The sequence below is a fragment of the Lontra canadensis genome, unplaced genomic scaffold (assembly GCF_010015895.1).
Source record: "Lontra canadensis isolate GAN:19392208 unplaced genomic scaffold, GSC_riverotter_1.0 scaffold87, whole genome shotgun sequence".
Taxonomy (NCBI): domain Eukaryota; kingdom Metazoa; phylum Chordata; class Mammalia; order Carnivora; family Mustelidae; genus Lontra; species Lontra canadensis.
In genome coordinates, this window is record NW_022631081.1 from 1,260,703 (window position 1) to 1,275,942 (window position 15,240).

The 15,240-nt window shown below is 44.7% G+C and overlaps 1 protein-coding gene across 1 annotated transcript; it reads left to right on the top strand.

Annotated features, from left to right (window-relative positions):
- The first annotated feature begins 191 nt into the window (after nucleotides 1-191).
- Nucleotides 192-15,101, top strand: SRRD (SRR1 domain containing). The gene is made up of 7 exons (XM_032883275.1): nucleotides 192-362; nucleotides 9,999-10,039; nucleotides 11,421-11,680; nucleotides 11,781-11,879; nucleotides 13,567-13,721; nucleotides 14,357-14,402; nucleotides 14,792-15,101. Exons 1-7 carry the CDS (start codon nucleotides 202-204, stop codon nucleotides 15,035-15,037), a joined length of 1,008 nt encoding a protein of 335 aa, XP_032739166.1. The 5' UTR covers nucleotides 192-201; the 3' UTR covers nucleotides 15,038-15,101.
- The last annotated feature ends 139 nt before the right edge of the window (nucleotides 15,102-15,240 follow it).

Genomic DNA, 15,240 nt, shown 5'->3' on the forward strand with positions numbered 1-15,240 from the left:
AGCCCGGCAGCCCCGGGCTCCGCGATCCGACCCGCAGTGTGGGCGGTAGCCCGGCGCCAGCTGCTCTCCCCACCCTACCTACGGGCGCGCGGTGGGGAAGCCTCAGGATTGTGCGCCTCCAGCGCCTACCGCCCCCTAGATTTTCCCAGCGCTGGCGCGTGTGGATGGCGTCAGGAGGCGCGCCCGTGACGTCAGAGGGTCATGGCGTCCGCGGCGTTGGAACCCTGGCAGGCTGCGGCTCCGCGAAGGAAAAGACGCTCTGCGGAGCGGCGACAGCGGAGCAGGGAGGTGGCCCTGCGGGACGTGGAGGCCCAGCCTGAGGCGGACTGCGGAGTCGTGCTTCGTCGCATCCGGGAGGCCGGGTGAGTGCGGGCCGGGCCCTGGGACCGAGCCTCAGTCTCGGCATCTGTAAAATGGGCAGAACATCAAATCCTTAGGGTTATTGTGCAGATTTAACGGAGGGAGCAGCTTATTACAGACTGAATTGTAGTAAAGGTTGTTGTTCCTTTTATTGCACTTCCATCTCCGTGACCTTGGGCAAGATATGTAATCTCTCTGTCTCAGTTTTTTTCATCTGAGAGACGAACCTGAAAACAGTACCTATATAGGCTTGTTTTGACGCTTTAGTGAATTAGTTAATGTAACCCATTTGGAAAGTAAATGCATAAACCACGGTGCCTGGTGCGGGGTAAGCGTAGTACCAGCGTATGGGATTAATATTATACTAGTTGGTTATTATTATTGCTGGCGCTGGGGAAGGAACACCATCGTGATTACCATCCTCTTGATTATCATTAGTTAATTGAGGAGCTGCTGTGTGCCTGCCACTGGCTTAAGCATTTTACACACTTTACTAGTTTGAGTATCTCGGTCAGCTAGGATCCTGAGAGGGCTGAGTCTTAGAGACACAGATGTTTGGAACCAGATTTCAAGTCCTTGTCTCTGCGCTCCAGAACCGGTGCTACAAAGCTCTCCATTATTAGGGCTTATCCCAATCCCTCATGCCTCCATGCTTTGCTGTGCACCTTATGGCTTAGAACAGTGCCTAACACAGAGGAATAAATGTTACCTATTTTTGTTATTATTGTTGTCCTTATTCATGTGCAGTCCTTTAAGGACGCAGTAAGTAACAGTATTTGTTAGTTATTCAGATCAGCAGCTGAAGGACCATCCCAACGAAGAGAAATTAGACCAATTTTATGTTCTCCTCTCCCCCAGAATTAGGGTCAAGAGACAGGGATGACTCAGAGGTTAACAAAGAATTAAAGAAGTTGGCTGCCCAGCCGACTGAGCCTGAGTAGAAAGCAGCAGTAACTTTGTAGGAACTTAATAGATATCTGTGTAATGGAACATGCCCACAGATTTGGAAAACCTGTAAGGCACTTTCCATACACCCTGCATTGTTATTCTTCCTCAGCTTCTTCAGTATCCCCAGTAACTCCCTGCTTCTTCCTGTATCCCAAAGTGTGATGCAGTGCCCAGTGCTGTAAGTAGAGAGGAGCCCAGCACCTTACATGCTGTTCTGTGCATGCACTCACCAGTTTACAAAGCTCTCCCTTAGCCTCTGTGAGGAACGTGAGGGCAGCCTCCCGCACAGATTTTTGCAGTACTGTGTACTTTCTGAGTCCCCTGAACAATGGCGTATGGCTTGTCAGTTTAAATACAGTTGTGTTTTACAAAACTTTCTTCTTATGATAACTTTTAAGATTACTTTCTTAGCGGGGCGCCTAGGTGGCTCAGTTGGTTGGGCGACTGCCTTCGTCTCAGGTCATGGCCTGGACTTCCAGGATCGAGTCCTGCATCGGGCTCCCAGCTCCTTGGGGAATCTGCTTCTCCTTCTGACCTCCTCTCTCGTGTTCTCTCTCACTCATTCTCTCTCAAATAAATAAATAAAAAAAAATCTAAAAAAAAAAAAAGATTACTTTCTTAGCAACTTCCGAGTTTGCAATACAGTGTTATTAACTATAATCGCCATGTTATACATTACACCCTGTGACTTACTTATTTAATCCCTGTATGTTTGTACCTTTGGATCCCTGTCACCCATTTAACACCCATCCCCCTGTATCTTTAAGCTCAGTTTTTTTTAGATGCCATATAAAAGTGATGTCACACACTATTTGTCTTTGACTTATTTCACTTAGCATCATGACCTCAGGGTCCATCCATGTTGTTGCAAATGGAAAGATTTTGTTCTTTCTCTTTTTTTATTTTATTTTATTTGACAGAGAGAGATCACAAGTAGGCAGAGAGGCAGGCAGAGAGAGGGGGAAGCAGGCTCCCCGCTGAGCAGAGAGCCCGATGCGGGGCTTGATCCCAGGACCCTGAGACCATGACCTGAGCCGAAGGCAGAGGCTTTAACCCACTGAGCCACCCAGGCGCCCGATTTTGTTCTTTATTATGGCTGAATAGTATTTCACTTTATATTCATAAATCACATCTTCTTCTTCTTTTTTTTTTTTTAAAGATTTTTATTTATTGGACAGACAGAGCTCGCAAGTAGGCAGAGGGGCAGGTGGAGAGAGAGGAAGGGAAGCAGGCTCTCTGCTGAGCAGAGAGCCCGATTCGGGGCTCGATCCCAGGACCCTGAGATCATGACCCGAGCCGAAGGCAGAGGCTTTAACCCACTGAGCCACCCAGGTGCCCCTCACATCTTCTTTATCGATTCATCCCTCCATAGACATGTAGGTTGTCTTCATATCTTAGCTATTATAAATAATGCTGCAGTGAACATGGGGGTTCATATATCTTTTCAAATAGGTGTTTTTGTTTTCTTTGGATAAATGGCCAGAAGAGAAATTGCTGGATTATAGGGTAGTTCTATTTTTAATTTTTTAAGGAGCCTGCATATTGTTTTCCACAGTGGTTGCACCTACTTGCATCCCCACCAACCCTGCACCAGGGTTCCCTTTCTTCCGCATCCTTGCTAACATCTGTGATTTCTCCTCTTTTTGATACTAACCCTTCTAACCAGTGTGAAGTGATATCTCATTGTTGTTTTGATTTGCATTTCCCTGATGATTAATGATGTTGAACATCGTTTCACGTAGCTGTTGGTTCTCTCTATGTCTTCCCTGGATAATGTCTATTTGGGTAATGTTTCCACTTTTTAATCACATTGTTTTTTGTTGTTAATTGAGTTGTGTGAGTTCTTTATATATATTGGATATTAATCTTTTATAAGATACATGCTTTACAAATCTTTTCTCAGAGGTGGTAGGTTGCCTGTGTCTTTTTTTGGCGATTTTCCTTGCTGGGCAGGAGCTTTTCGGTTTGATGTAGTTTCACTTATTTATTTTTGCTTTTGTTGCCTTGGCTTTTGGAGTGTGATCCAAAAAAATCATTACCAGGACCCACGTCAAGCAGCTTTTCCCTTATGTTTTATGCTAAGAGTTTTATGGTTTCAGGTCTTATATTCAAGTCTTTAATCCATTTTGAGATAATTTTTGTGTATAATGTAAGACACGTGGTGCGGTTTCATTCTTTCGCATGTGGCTGCCCAGTTATCCCAGCAATGTTTATTAAAGAGATTGTTCTTTTCCCTTTGTATATTCTTGGCTCCTTTGTCATAAGATGCTGGACCATAGATGTGTGGGTTTACTTCTGACTCTCTCTTCTGTTCTGGTGATCTGCGTGTCTATTGTTAAGCCAGTATGCCAGCAATCACTATAGCTTTGTAATAGAGTTTGAAATCTGGGGGCATGATGCCTCCAGCTTTGTTCTTTCTTAAGATTGCTTTGGCTGTTCAGTCTTTTGTGGTTCCATACAAACTTTAAAGATTCTCTGTCTTATGTTAGTGAAAAATGTCATTGGAATTTTTTTTTTTTTTTTGGTCATTGGAATTTTGATAGAAAGTGCATTGAATCTCTAGATGGCTTTGAGTAGTATAGACAGTTTAACATTATGAATTATTCTAATCCTTGAGCATAGAATGTCTTTCCATTTACTTGTGTTATCTTCAGTTTCTTTCCTTAATGTCTTGTAGTTTTCAGTATATAGGCTTTCACCTCCTTGGTTAAATTTTATCTCTAAGTATCTTGGGTTTTTTGATGCAGTTGGGAATGTGATTTTTTTTTAATTTGTTTTTCTGATAGTTTCTTATCAGTGTATAAAAATGCAACAAATTTTTATGTACTTTTTATCCTGCAACTTTACTGAATTCATTTATTTTAATAGTTTTTTGGTGTTGTCTTTAGGGTTTTCTACATGTAATACGTCATCTGAAAATAGTGACCTTTACTTCTTCCTTTCCAATTTGGATGTCTTTTATTTATTTATTTTTCTTGTGCGATTGGTCTGGCTAGGATTTCCAGTATTCCAGTTGACCCTTGGCCAACATGGGTTTGAACTGTGTGGTCCACTTAATACATGGGTTTGTTTTTGTTTTTGTTTTTGAGTAAATACAGACTTTGCTTTAACTGTATTGTTCTTTCGGATTTTCTTTTCTTATTTCTTTTCAAATTTTTGTTTAAATTCTAGTTAGTTAACATACAGGGCAATACTGGTTTCAGGAGAATTGAGTGATTCATCACATACAAACACCCAGTGCTCATCATAACTTGTGCCTTCCTTATCCCCATCACCCATCTAGTCCATTCCCCTCTCACCTTCCCTCTATCTACCGTTTGTTCTCTTATCATTAAGAGTCTCATTAAGTGACCTCTATCTCATTTAATTTTAAAAACTATTCTTAAAAAAAGTTTAAAAATAAAAACTATTCTAAGAGTAAATATTCATATTATCCTCAGAGTTTGGGAAACACAGGCACAAAAGAGGTTAAGTGGGGACGCCTGGGTGGCCCAGTCAGTTAAGCATCTCCTTTTGGCTCAAGTCATAATACCAGAGTCCTGGGATGGAGCCCCTTGTAGGGCTCCCTGCTCAGCGGGGGGTCTGCTCCCTCTGCTTCTCCCTCTCCCATTATCCCTCCCCCTGCTTGTGATCACTCTCTCTTGCTCCCTGTCTCTCAAATAAATAAATAAAATAAAAAGTCACTTGCTTAACATCATAGTAAATATTAGAACCAGATACAGACCTGAGTGTGTGACTGAAGTCTGCGTTCTCTCTTTTTTATGTTTACCAAATATATACATAACCCTCAGAATATCGTAGATTATGTTACTTTAGCCTTTCTGAAAACACTGAGCATCAGAAGATGCTATAATTCCAGGCTCCTGGCTGGTTCTGTTAGTGGAGCATGTGACTCTTGATCTCAGGGTTCTGAGTTTGATCCACATTGGGGGTACAACTTACTTAATTAAAAAAAAAAAAGATGCTGTAATTGGGTTTATTTTCCTTTTCCTTTTGACCCCTTCAGCCATTTCTCCCACTTCCAACCCCCTACCTCTGGCAGTCACCTCTCTGTTCTGTGAGCTCAGTTTTTTGTTTTGTTTGGTTTAAGGTTCCACATGTAAGTGATTTCTAGTATTTGTCTTTCTCACTGGCCTGTTTTACTCAGCATAATGCCTTCAAGATCCACCATTGCAAATGGAAAGATTTCATCCTTTATTATGGCTGAGTAGGATTCCACTGTGTGTATTGACCACAGTTTCGTTATCCATTCATCTGCTGGTGGCATTTAGGTTGTTTCTTTATTTTCACTGTTGTAAATAATCCTGCAGTGTACACAGGGGTGAATATATCTTCTTGAGTTCGTGTTTTCATTTCCTTCAGGTACTCAGAAGGGGAATTGCTGGATCCTATGGTAGTTCTATTTTTAATTTTTTTGAGGATCTTCTGTACTGTTTTTCACAGTGGCTACACCAACTTATACTCCCACTAACAGTGCACAAGGGTTTTTCTCTTCTCCACATCTTCACCAAAGCTTGTATTTCTTGTCTTTTTGTTAATGGCCATTCTATCAGGTGTGAAGTGGTGTCTCATTGTGGTTTTTATTTGCATTTCCCTGATGATTAATGGTGTTGAGCATCTTTTCATGTTCAGGTTGACCATCTGTATGTCTTCTTTAGAAAAATGTCTATTTGGATCTGCCCATTTTTAAATTAGATTGCTTGTGGGGGTTTTTTGTTTATTTGTTTTTTGCTATTGAGTTGCATGAGTTCTTTCTATTTTGGCTATTAACCCCTTATCAGATACATGATTTGCAAATGTTTTCCCATACAGTAGGTTGCTTTTTTATTTTGTGGATGGTTTCCTTGCTGGTCAGAAGCTTTTTAGTTTGATGTAGTCCCACATGTTTGTTGTTGTTGCTGCTGTTTTTACCTCTGGTATCAGGTTAAAAAAATCACTGCCAAGACCTATGTCAAGTAGCTTTTCCCCTGTGTTTTCTGCTCAGAGTTTTATGGTTTCAGGTCTTATACTCAGGTCTTGAATTCATTTTGAGTTAATTTTTGTGTATGGCGTAAGATAGTGGTGCAGTTTCATTCTTTTGCATGTGGCTGTCTGGTTTTTCCCAGCACCACTGATGAAAGAGACTCTTCTTTCCCCCTTGTATATTCTTGGCTCCTTGTCATAAGGTAGTGAACCATAGATGTGTGTGTTTGCTTCTGGACTCTCTCTCCTGTTCTGGTAAGCTGCATGTCTGTTTCTATGCCAATATTAGATTGTTTTGATTACTCTAGCTTTGTAATAGACTGAAATCAGCAAGTGTGGTGCCTTTAACATGCTTCTTCTTTCTCTAGATTGCTCTGGCTGTTCGGAGTCTTTTGTGGCATCATGTAAATTTTTGGATCCTTTGTTCTATTTCTGTGAAAGTGCAGTTAGAATTTTGATAGAAATTGCATTGAATCTGTAGATGGCTTGGGGAAGTTTAGACACTTTAACACTATTCTTCTAATCCATGAACAAGGAGTGTTTTTCCATTTACGTATGTTGTCTTCAGTTTCTTTCCTTAACGTCTTATAGTATACAGGCTTTCACCTACTTGAAGTTTTATTCCTGGGTATTTTATTATTTTTGGTGCAACTTCAAGTGGGATCATCTTCCTAATTTCTTTTTCTGGTGTTCATTATTAGCGTATGGAAACTCAACACATTTTTGTGTATTGATATTGTATCCTGTACCTTTACTGAATCCATTTATTGGTTTCAACAGTTTTTCAGTGGAGTCTTTAAGGTTTTCCTTATATACTTGTCATCTGTAAATAGTGACCATTTTACTTCTTTTATTTATTTTTCTTGCATAACTGCTCTGCCTAGGATTTCTAATATTGTGTTGAATAAAAGTGGCGAGGAAGGATCAGGAAAATTCCTAATCTTAGAGGCTCTTAGAGGAAATAGTAATAGTTGAAACTTTTCGCTATTGGATGTGATGTTACCTGTGGGCTTGTCATATGTGGCCTTTATTATGTTGAGGTATATTCCCGCTATACCAACTCTGTTGAGAATTTTTATCATAAATGGATATTAAATTTTGTCAAAATCTTTCTCTGCATCTCTCAAGATGATCACATGATTTTTATTCTTCATTTTGTCTTTTTTTTTTAACTTTTTAAGAAATATTTTATTTATTTGAGAGAGAGAGCCAGTACGAGCCAGGGGGAGGGACAGAGGGAGAGGGAGAAACAGGCCCCCTACTGAGCAGGGAGCCCGACGCAGGGCCCAATTCCAGGACCCCAGGATCATGACATGACCCGAGTCAAAGGCAGGTGCCTAACCAACTGAGGCACCCAGGCACTGCTGTTCTTCATGTTAAAATGATGTATCACCGTGATTGATGTGCACGTGTGAACCATCTTTGCATTCCTGGAATAAATCCCACTTGATCATGGTGTATGATCCTTTCAGCATATTTGTGAATTTGGTTTGCTAGTATTTTGTTGAACATTTTTGCATCTATGTTCGTCAGGGATATTGGCCTGTAATTTTCTTTTCTTGGGGTGTCATTGTCTGGTTTTGGTATCAGGGTAATGTTGGCTTCCGCAAATGAGTTTGCGAGATTTCGCTTCTGTTTTTTGGAAAAGTGTTAGAAGGATTGGTATGATTTGTTCCCTGAATGGTAGAAGTTAACCATTAAAAGCATCTGGTCTTGGGTGCCTGGGTGGCTCAGTGGGTTAAGCCTCTGCCTTCAGCTCAAGTCATGATCTCAGGGTCCTGGGATCAAGCCCCACATTGGGCTCTTTGCTCAGCAGGGAGTCTGCTTCACCCCACCCCCTTCTTCCTGCCTCTCTGCCTACTTGTGATCTGTCAAATAAATAAAATCTTAAAAAAAAAAAAAGCATCTGGTCTTGGAACTTGGTTTTTTGGGAGGTTTTAAATTGCTGATATGATGAGCACTGGGTGCTTTATGTAAGTGTTGAATCACTAAATTCTATTCCTGAAACTAATATTATACTGCGTATGTAAACTGGCTAGGACTCATTCATTCATTCATTCATTCATATGAGAGAGAGAGAGACAGCACGAACAGGAGGGGCAGAGGGAGAGGAGGAGAGAGAGAGTCTCAAGCAGACTCCATGCTGAGCTTGGACCCTGACTCAGGGCTCAGTCTCATGACCCTGAGCCGAAACCAAGTGTTAGACGCTCAACCACCTGAGCCACCCAGGCACCCCAACTAACTAGAATTTAAATAAAAACTTGAAACATAAAAATAAATATATTGCTGATTGAGTTTGTCCAAATTGTTGCTGTGTGCTGTTCACAGCAATACTTTGTGCCTCTGTATTTTTGTGGTGTCGTAACATCTCCTCCATCATTTCTGATTTTAAGTCCCCTCTTTTTTTTCTTGGTGTGTGTAGCTAAAGCTTTTTCAATTTGTGTGTGTGTGTGTGTGTGTGTGTGTGTGTGTGTGTTTTGGTGGTGTTTACATTTATTTATTTGAGAGAGAGAGAGCACGTGCACACAGGGGGAGAAGCAGAGCGGGAGAGAGAATCCCTAGCTGACTTCACACTGAGTGCAGAGTCTGACACCGGACGCTGTCTCAAGACCCTGAGATCATGACCCTGAGCCAAGAACAGCACTTAGGCCCTTAACCAACTGAGCCAGCCACACAGGCACCCTGATCGTTTCCTTTTTTTGTCCCTCTTTCATTTATTTGTGTTCTGATCTTTGTTATTTCCCTCCTTTTACTGACTTTGGGCTTAGTTTGTTCTTTTTCTAGATCACAAGGTGTCACAATGGGGCATGCATTTGTGACTTCTCTTGCTTCTTGAGGCAGGCCTGTATCACTGTAAACTTCCCTCTTAGAACCACTTTTGCTGCGTCTCACAAATGGTGGTATGTTTTTAAACAGCGCTGAATTCTGTTTTGTCTGATTATAGCTCTTCCAGCTCTGTCTTGATTCCCACTTGCACAGAACATCTTTTCTGTCCCTTCACTTTTGGTCTATGTTGTCCTTATGTCCAAAGTGAGTCTTTTGTGGACGGCACATGGATGGGTATTGTGTTTTCAGCCACTGTATGTCTTTCGATCGGACAGTTCATGGAGTTTGTTTCAGATCACATCACTGTTGACTCTGTCCTGCTTCAGGTTTGCCTAAGCCAGTTGACTTGAATAAAGAAAGCCCAGACACTGGATTCGTGTCTCCTTTCACTTTCACCTTGGAATTATTTATAATTATTATTTATAATAACAAAGACTTATTTGAGTCCCCACTGTGTGCAAAGCCCAATGCTCTGTGTTGACCCATTTGCTCCCTTCTGCAAGCCTGCTCGATAGGGACGATTCTTTCCCACATTCTAGAGGCCAGGAAACTAAAGCTCAGAGAGGTGCACTCTGTGCATCTAGCAACTGTATGGAGCTCGGTGTCTGTGCTCAGCCATGGTGTGGACCGAGGAGGATACAAAAGAGACCCAGAGGGGTCCTTGGGAATCAGGATGTCCTCTGGCAAGCCTTCTGTCCTCTCTGAACACCGGCCTACTGGTCTGCTCTGGACATGCTCACTGTGGATCCTCCTCCGGCCACTCCAGGGCCACGCTGGGTGCTCTGGGAGCGCTGTGTGGGAGAGCGCTCCATCCCTGCATCCAGGTCGTGGTCAGGAGAAGGGTCCCTGAGGGGGCAGCCTGGGGAAGGTTGGGGAATGACCATGCCTTTTTCTTTTAATAGGAAGGACCTGCTTCTGTCTGATTTCTGGAGTCTGGCACTAGGTGGGTACCAGATGGCCGAGGCTGGGGGTGGAAGGTGTGGGAGGAGGGCCTGAATGTGGGCAAAGAAAGGAGTCCAGTCCATATTTGGTGCTGTTTTTCTTCACAGAGCTGGGTTCTAATTCTGACTTCCTGCTCACAGCCGTGTGTCTTGGCACTTACTAGCCCTGACCCTCCGTTTCTATGTCTGTGAAAGGGAAGTGACAGCATGCATATCCTGTGGTGTAATTTTGGGGATTAAATGAGGCTGTTTGGTTAAGTGGTTAGGACAGTGCTTGCCTGGGCCTGGGGGGGCCATCAGCGTCTGCTGCCACTGTCATTGTTGAAATTTACTCTTCATGCACTCTTTGCCTCAACATGGCCACATAGACCCGTTCCTCCCCATGCAGTTGTGACCTGTCCCTAAACAGTCTGTGGCCACGTAAATGTTAATATGGGGAGGGAATGTATAGCCGTTAGTATTTTTATTGAGGGACAGTTAGTTTGTTTCCTTTGTTTTTTTTTTTTTAGTTCTTATGCATAACTGTTCGATGAGCACCTTTTTGTGTAAAACTCTTACCAGTTTAGGATGATCCTCTCAGGACATATTCCCAGAAGTGGACTTACTCAGTGACAGGCAGTGACCAGCTTGATATCTGCTGTCAAGTGTTTTCCTAAAAACTTCCACTGGGACTTTCAACAGCAAGGACTGAAAGAGCCAGTTCTGCCCGCAGCCTTTTGAAGCCGGGGGACTGTTTTTAAGGTAGTTTTGCTAGTAAGTGAAAATCGGCATCTGACTGTGGCAACACAGTTGTTTTGTGTACAGATTTGTTCAAATAAATTCAGTATCAATATAATAAAATGAGAGACAAGAGAACTCACTGCCATATGAGAAGATTTAAACAGAATATTTTTTGTTAGACTCCAAAAGCCCCAGCCTTTTTTTTCTTTGAAGTTTTTACACATTAAATATTCCTATTCCCAGCCTTTTGTAGTGTGATTTTGAGAGCTCTGTTTCTAGGTTCTTTGTTATAATAAAAAAGTAGGTTATTTCAGAGCATAACCCGCATTTACCAGGTACCTCTTAATAAATTAGACACAGTTCACATTAGAATTCTGGGTGGAAACCGTGCCCATAAATGAAGCCTATTTTTTACTGGAAAGTTCTCTGGGGTTGCAGGCTGGGGGGTGCACAGGGACCCAGGACAGCCTGTGGTGCTGGTGGGCCTGGCCGTACCTCCCAGGCATGTTGGGGAGTGAGTCCCTTGGCCTTCTCCCTGAGAAGCTGAATGAAGCCTTTCCCAACTTGCTCCTTTTCTCCCCGGGTCTGTGGACTTATGTGACAGACTTAGTTCACAGGGTCAGAGCACACCCTCTGATTGTGTTCAGGGGCCTGCTCTTTCAGAAACCATCAACAGCTGTCTTAAAAAACATCTGGAACAACTGAAGGTCCCTGAGGGGACTCTTTCGGAAGCCCTTGGAAACCTGCATCTTGACTCCTCACCAAATGAGTCTGCTGTGACTCCTGGCTTCATCCCAGGGGAGAACCCAGTCCCGGGAACCTGCTGTTGGAAGTGTGTATGTTATGGCATTGGAAACTTTGCCACCTGCGTCATAGCTAGACACCAGCTCACCTTTCTGCTTCTCTTCCTGGAAAAGTGCCAGGTACATTTTTAGATTCTTGTTGATCACTCCATCCCTTGGCCTTGCACACTGTCTGCACACAGATCTTTGGGTTGACAGAACCCATTATCCCCTTCTGCAGATTCCCAGGAGGCACTGCTGGGTGTACGACCCTCTGTTTAGCCAGCTAGAACTTGCAGTTCTGAAGAGCCTTGGTGTGACTGTTCTCAGTGAGAACGAGGTGAGTCTTGGGGAAGGGGAGCAGGAGGGCTGTGTGACTACTGACCAAAGGGGGTCCCCAGGCTGTGCCCCATGGAGGCACCTGCTCTGCATTAGCCATCATTCCCTCCTTCCTGCTGCTCATGTGCCTTCCCGGCGCCTGTCACAGGGGACCTGGCAGTGACCCACATCATGGCCTAGGTGGTGCCCATCACAAAAACACCAAATGGCACAAATGGCATGGACTGAAACCTGTTATATTTGCCAAATTCTGGTGAGAATCCCATGTCCAGGAACCTCTGGTAATTTCCTAAGTTGGTACTTACCGTTGGTTTTAAAAAATAAAGGGGTACATAGTATCAGTGCCTCAAAGGAGGGCTTTCTGGTTGGGATTTACCCTGTCTTAGGGGAGATCATAGAAGGGCAGAGTATATCTCTCTTTGCATGGTAGCCCAGTCACACCCTTAGCATCTGGCTGGGAGCTGTGGGTAGATCTTCTGCCCCGAGGTGAAACTATGAGATGCAGAGCAAGATCACCTCTGCAGCAGGGCCTGAAGCCAGTGTAGGCACACACCCCTGCAAGCCGCTTTGCGTTGCTGGGGGGATTACAGAGTAGTCATTTGATCCCTCTCCATCTTCCAAAATGGCCATCTCATTTATTACAAAGCCCGAAAATCAAGCCCTGCTGAGACAAGAGAATCCTTCACTGATGTTGGTGGGGCCCTGAAACCCTGCCACTCCATTCATGCCGTCTTCTTTTCTGGGTGCCTTCTCTGTGCCAGGCATGGACTTTGGGGGGATGCCAGGATAGATGCAGTCCCAGCCTCCAGGGAGCCCAGTGTCCCGTCAAGGTGTGTGGCCTGTAAACAAGTACGTGGTGAGCAGAACGGAGAACAGAGAGGGGAAAGCACTCTGCGCCGCTTGAGGGGCTAGAGGAAGGTTTCCTGGGTTGGCGCTGGGATTGCAGGCCCACCAGGAGTTGGCTGGATGGCCCCAGGCAGGCTTCTGCCTGTTTGTGATGAACAGAAGGGACGAGAGTACAGAGCAGAGAGGCCAGGGCAGACAGGGCCTGTGTCCCAGCCGTGGGTACGACTGTGGAGCCACGGTCCCCAGGAGGGGCTGTTAATCCCAGCGGACATTTGGAAGGGACTGTGATAGGCATCTGCATAAAGGGACCCAGGAGGCCCAGAGGCTGACCATGCACAGTCCATGGGGATAGTAACTCTTGCTACCCCTCCTGCCCTTGCTGTCACAGACCTAAGAAGCCCCTCTGCTGATCCAGAGCTTTCTGTGTTTGTGGGACACACATCTCTTCAGTAAACACAAGTTCTTTCTGGACCTCATGATTTCCCGACTTTGAGGCCCACTTCATCTGTCCATTTCTGTTAGGCCACACGATAACCTGACTGTTCGCAAAGGAAGGGGTTTGTTTCCTTGTGGTTTCAACTTGTCTCCCTCGCAGTTCCTGGTTTCCTCCAGAGGTGCTGCTGTCACAGACGTAGAAGTCAGTCTAAGGCATGCGGCCTGGCTTGGTACACAGGTCTGTTGTGAAACACATACAGAAGGGTGGCTGACCTGTGTCCCTCACCCCATGCACTGTGATTACTTTGTGGTGAGAGCGCTCAGCTCTTCACAGACGTGCCCTGTGCCCCTGCCACAACCTCCCGGGAAGAGCGGAGGGGCTCACACTGCACGTGCCATCCCCACAGGAAGGCAGACGGAGCGTCCACGGTGAGCGCACTATCTTCTACATGCCCCACTGCGGCACAGCCCTGTACAACAACCTTCTCTGCAGTAACTGGTCAGTGGACGCCCTTGCCAAGATGCTCATCATTGGGAACAGCTTCAGAGGACTCGAGGAGAGGTGAGCGCAAGCGCACAGAGGTCCTGTCAGGCTGCGGCGGGAGCTTTCCTGACAGACCTGTGTGCGGGAAACCAGCCTGTTAGGGACACCAACCCCGAGTAAAGCTGCAGAGTTAAGGAGGTCTGCTTGCCAAGAATTCCTCCCTTCCCTTAAGGTGCACAAGTGTATTTAAAAGTGGGAGGGATGCCTGGGTGGCTTAGTTGGTTGGGCATCTGCTTTCCGCTCAGGTCATGATCCTGGGGTCCCGGGATCAAGTCCCACATTGGGCTCCTTGCTTGGCAGGAAGCCTGCTTCTCCCTCTGGCTGCTGCTCCCCCTGCTTGTGCTTCTTGCTGTCTCTCCAGCAAGTAAATCAAATCTTAAAAAAACCAAAAGTGGTGGAAACCATTTGCTCTCTCAGCTGCACATGCCTTAGGTGTCCACTGTCACTCCTCCCCTCACAAAAGGGGTGGTTGGTTATGGGACATTCATCTTTTCTATGGATTATATTGAACTTGCTCCATGTTCCCCTCCTTTTAAAAATGTTTGCTATCTTTAAGCTACTTTGCGTTTCTATAATGTCTTAAACTAGATAAAACCACTCCCATACCTCCTAATCATGCTGGGCTTGTTTTTTTTTTTTTTTTTAATTTCCAGATTGCTGGCAAGGATTCTACAGAAAAATTATGCCTACATTGCAAAGGTATCTATGTAAATGAAGGTAGGATGAAAAAGGGTATGAAACCAGACCATTTCCCTGTTAATTGTGAATTCTGCCTTTGTGGATGTGGGCGGAGCTCATGAGGGGCTCACAGAGGGCACAGTGAAGTTACTGTACTCCATGAGCTTTCTCAGCAGCTCTGTGTTGCAGAAAGCAAGGATGTGTCCTTCACTCTCAGTGTCAGTCCCACACACTCACTGCCCTTGGAGCTTCCAGTTCATCACAGACAGGCTTAAGTCAACATACTCTAATCCTCATTTTTTTTTTTTAAAAGGGTAACCTGGGGGTGACTGATAAATGGCACCCGGAAGTGTGGGGGTTTACTGTGACCATCAGGTTCGTGTATTTTACATTTGAATTTTCCTGCTCAGGTTTTAAAAGGACTGGAGGAGCTTGAGCTGCCTGAGACTTCACAGTACACGGACGTATTTAACGATACCTCCATCCACTGGTTCCCTGTACAGAAGCTACGACGACTCCCCACAGACACTTGGGCTTTCCGGGAAGAACCAGACTACCAGGACTGTGAGGACCTTGAAATCATCAGGAACAAGGGAAGAGCTCCCTCAGCTGCTGACCAGAACTTACCCTGGCAGGGCAGCTGTCCCCAGAGATGACAGGGTGGCCGTGTGGGGAGCACCCTTCTTTGTGGCGGGCCAGACTCGAGAGCCCGGAAAATACGCAGTGAAAATACGCATGGCAGAGGACATGCCATGGAAGGGCTCAGTGTAAAGACTGACCCGCCTTAGCGTTAGCATTAGGTTTTGTCATTTCTTGCTGACCTGACCAGGGATATCCATGGATGGAGAGTAACTATTTC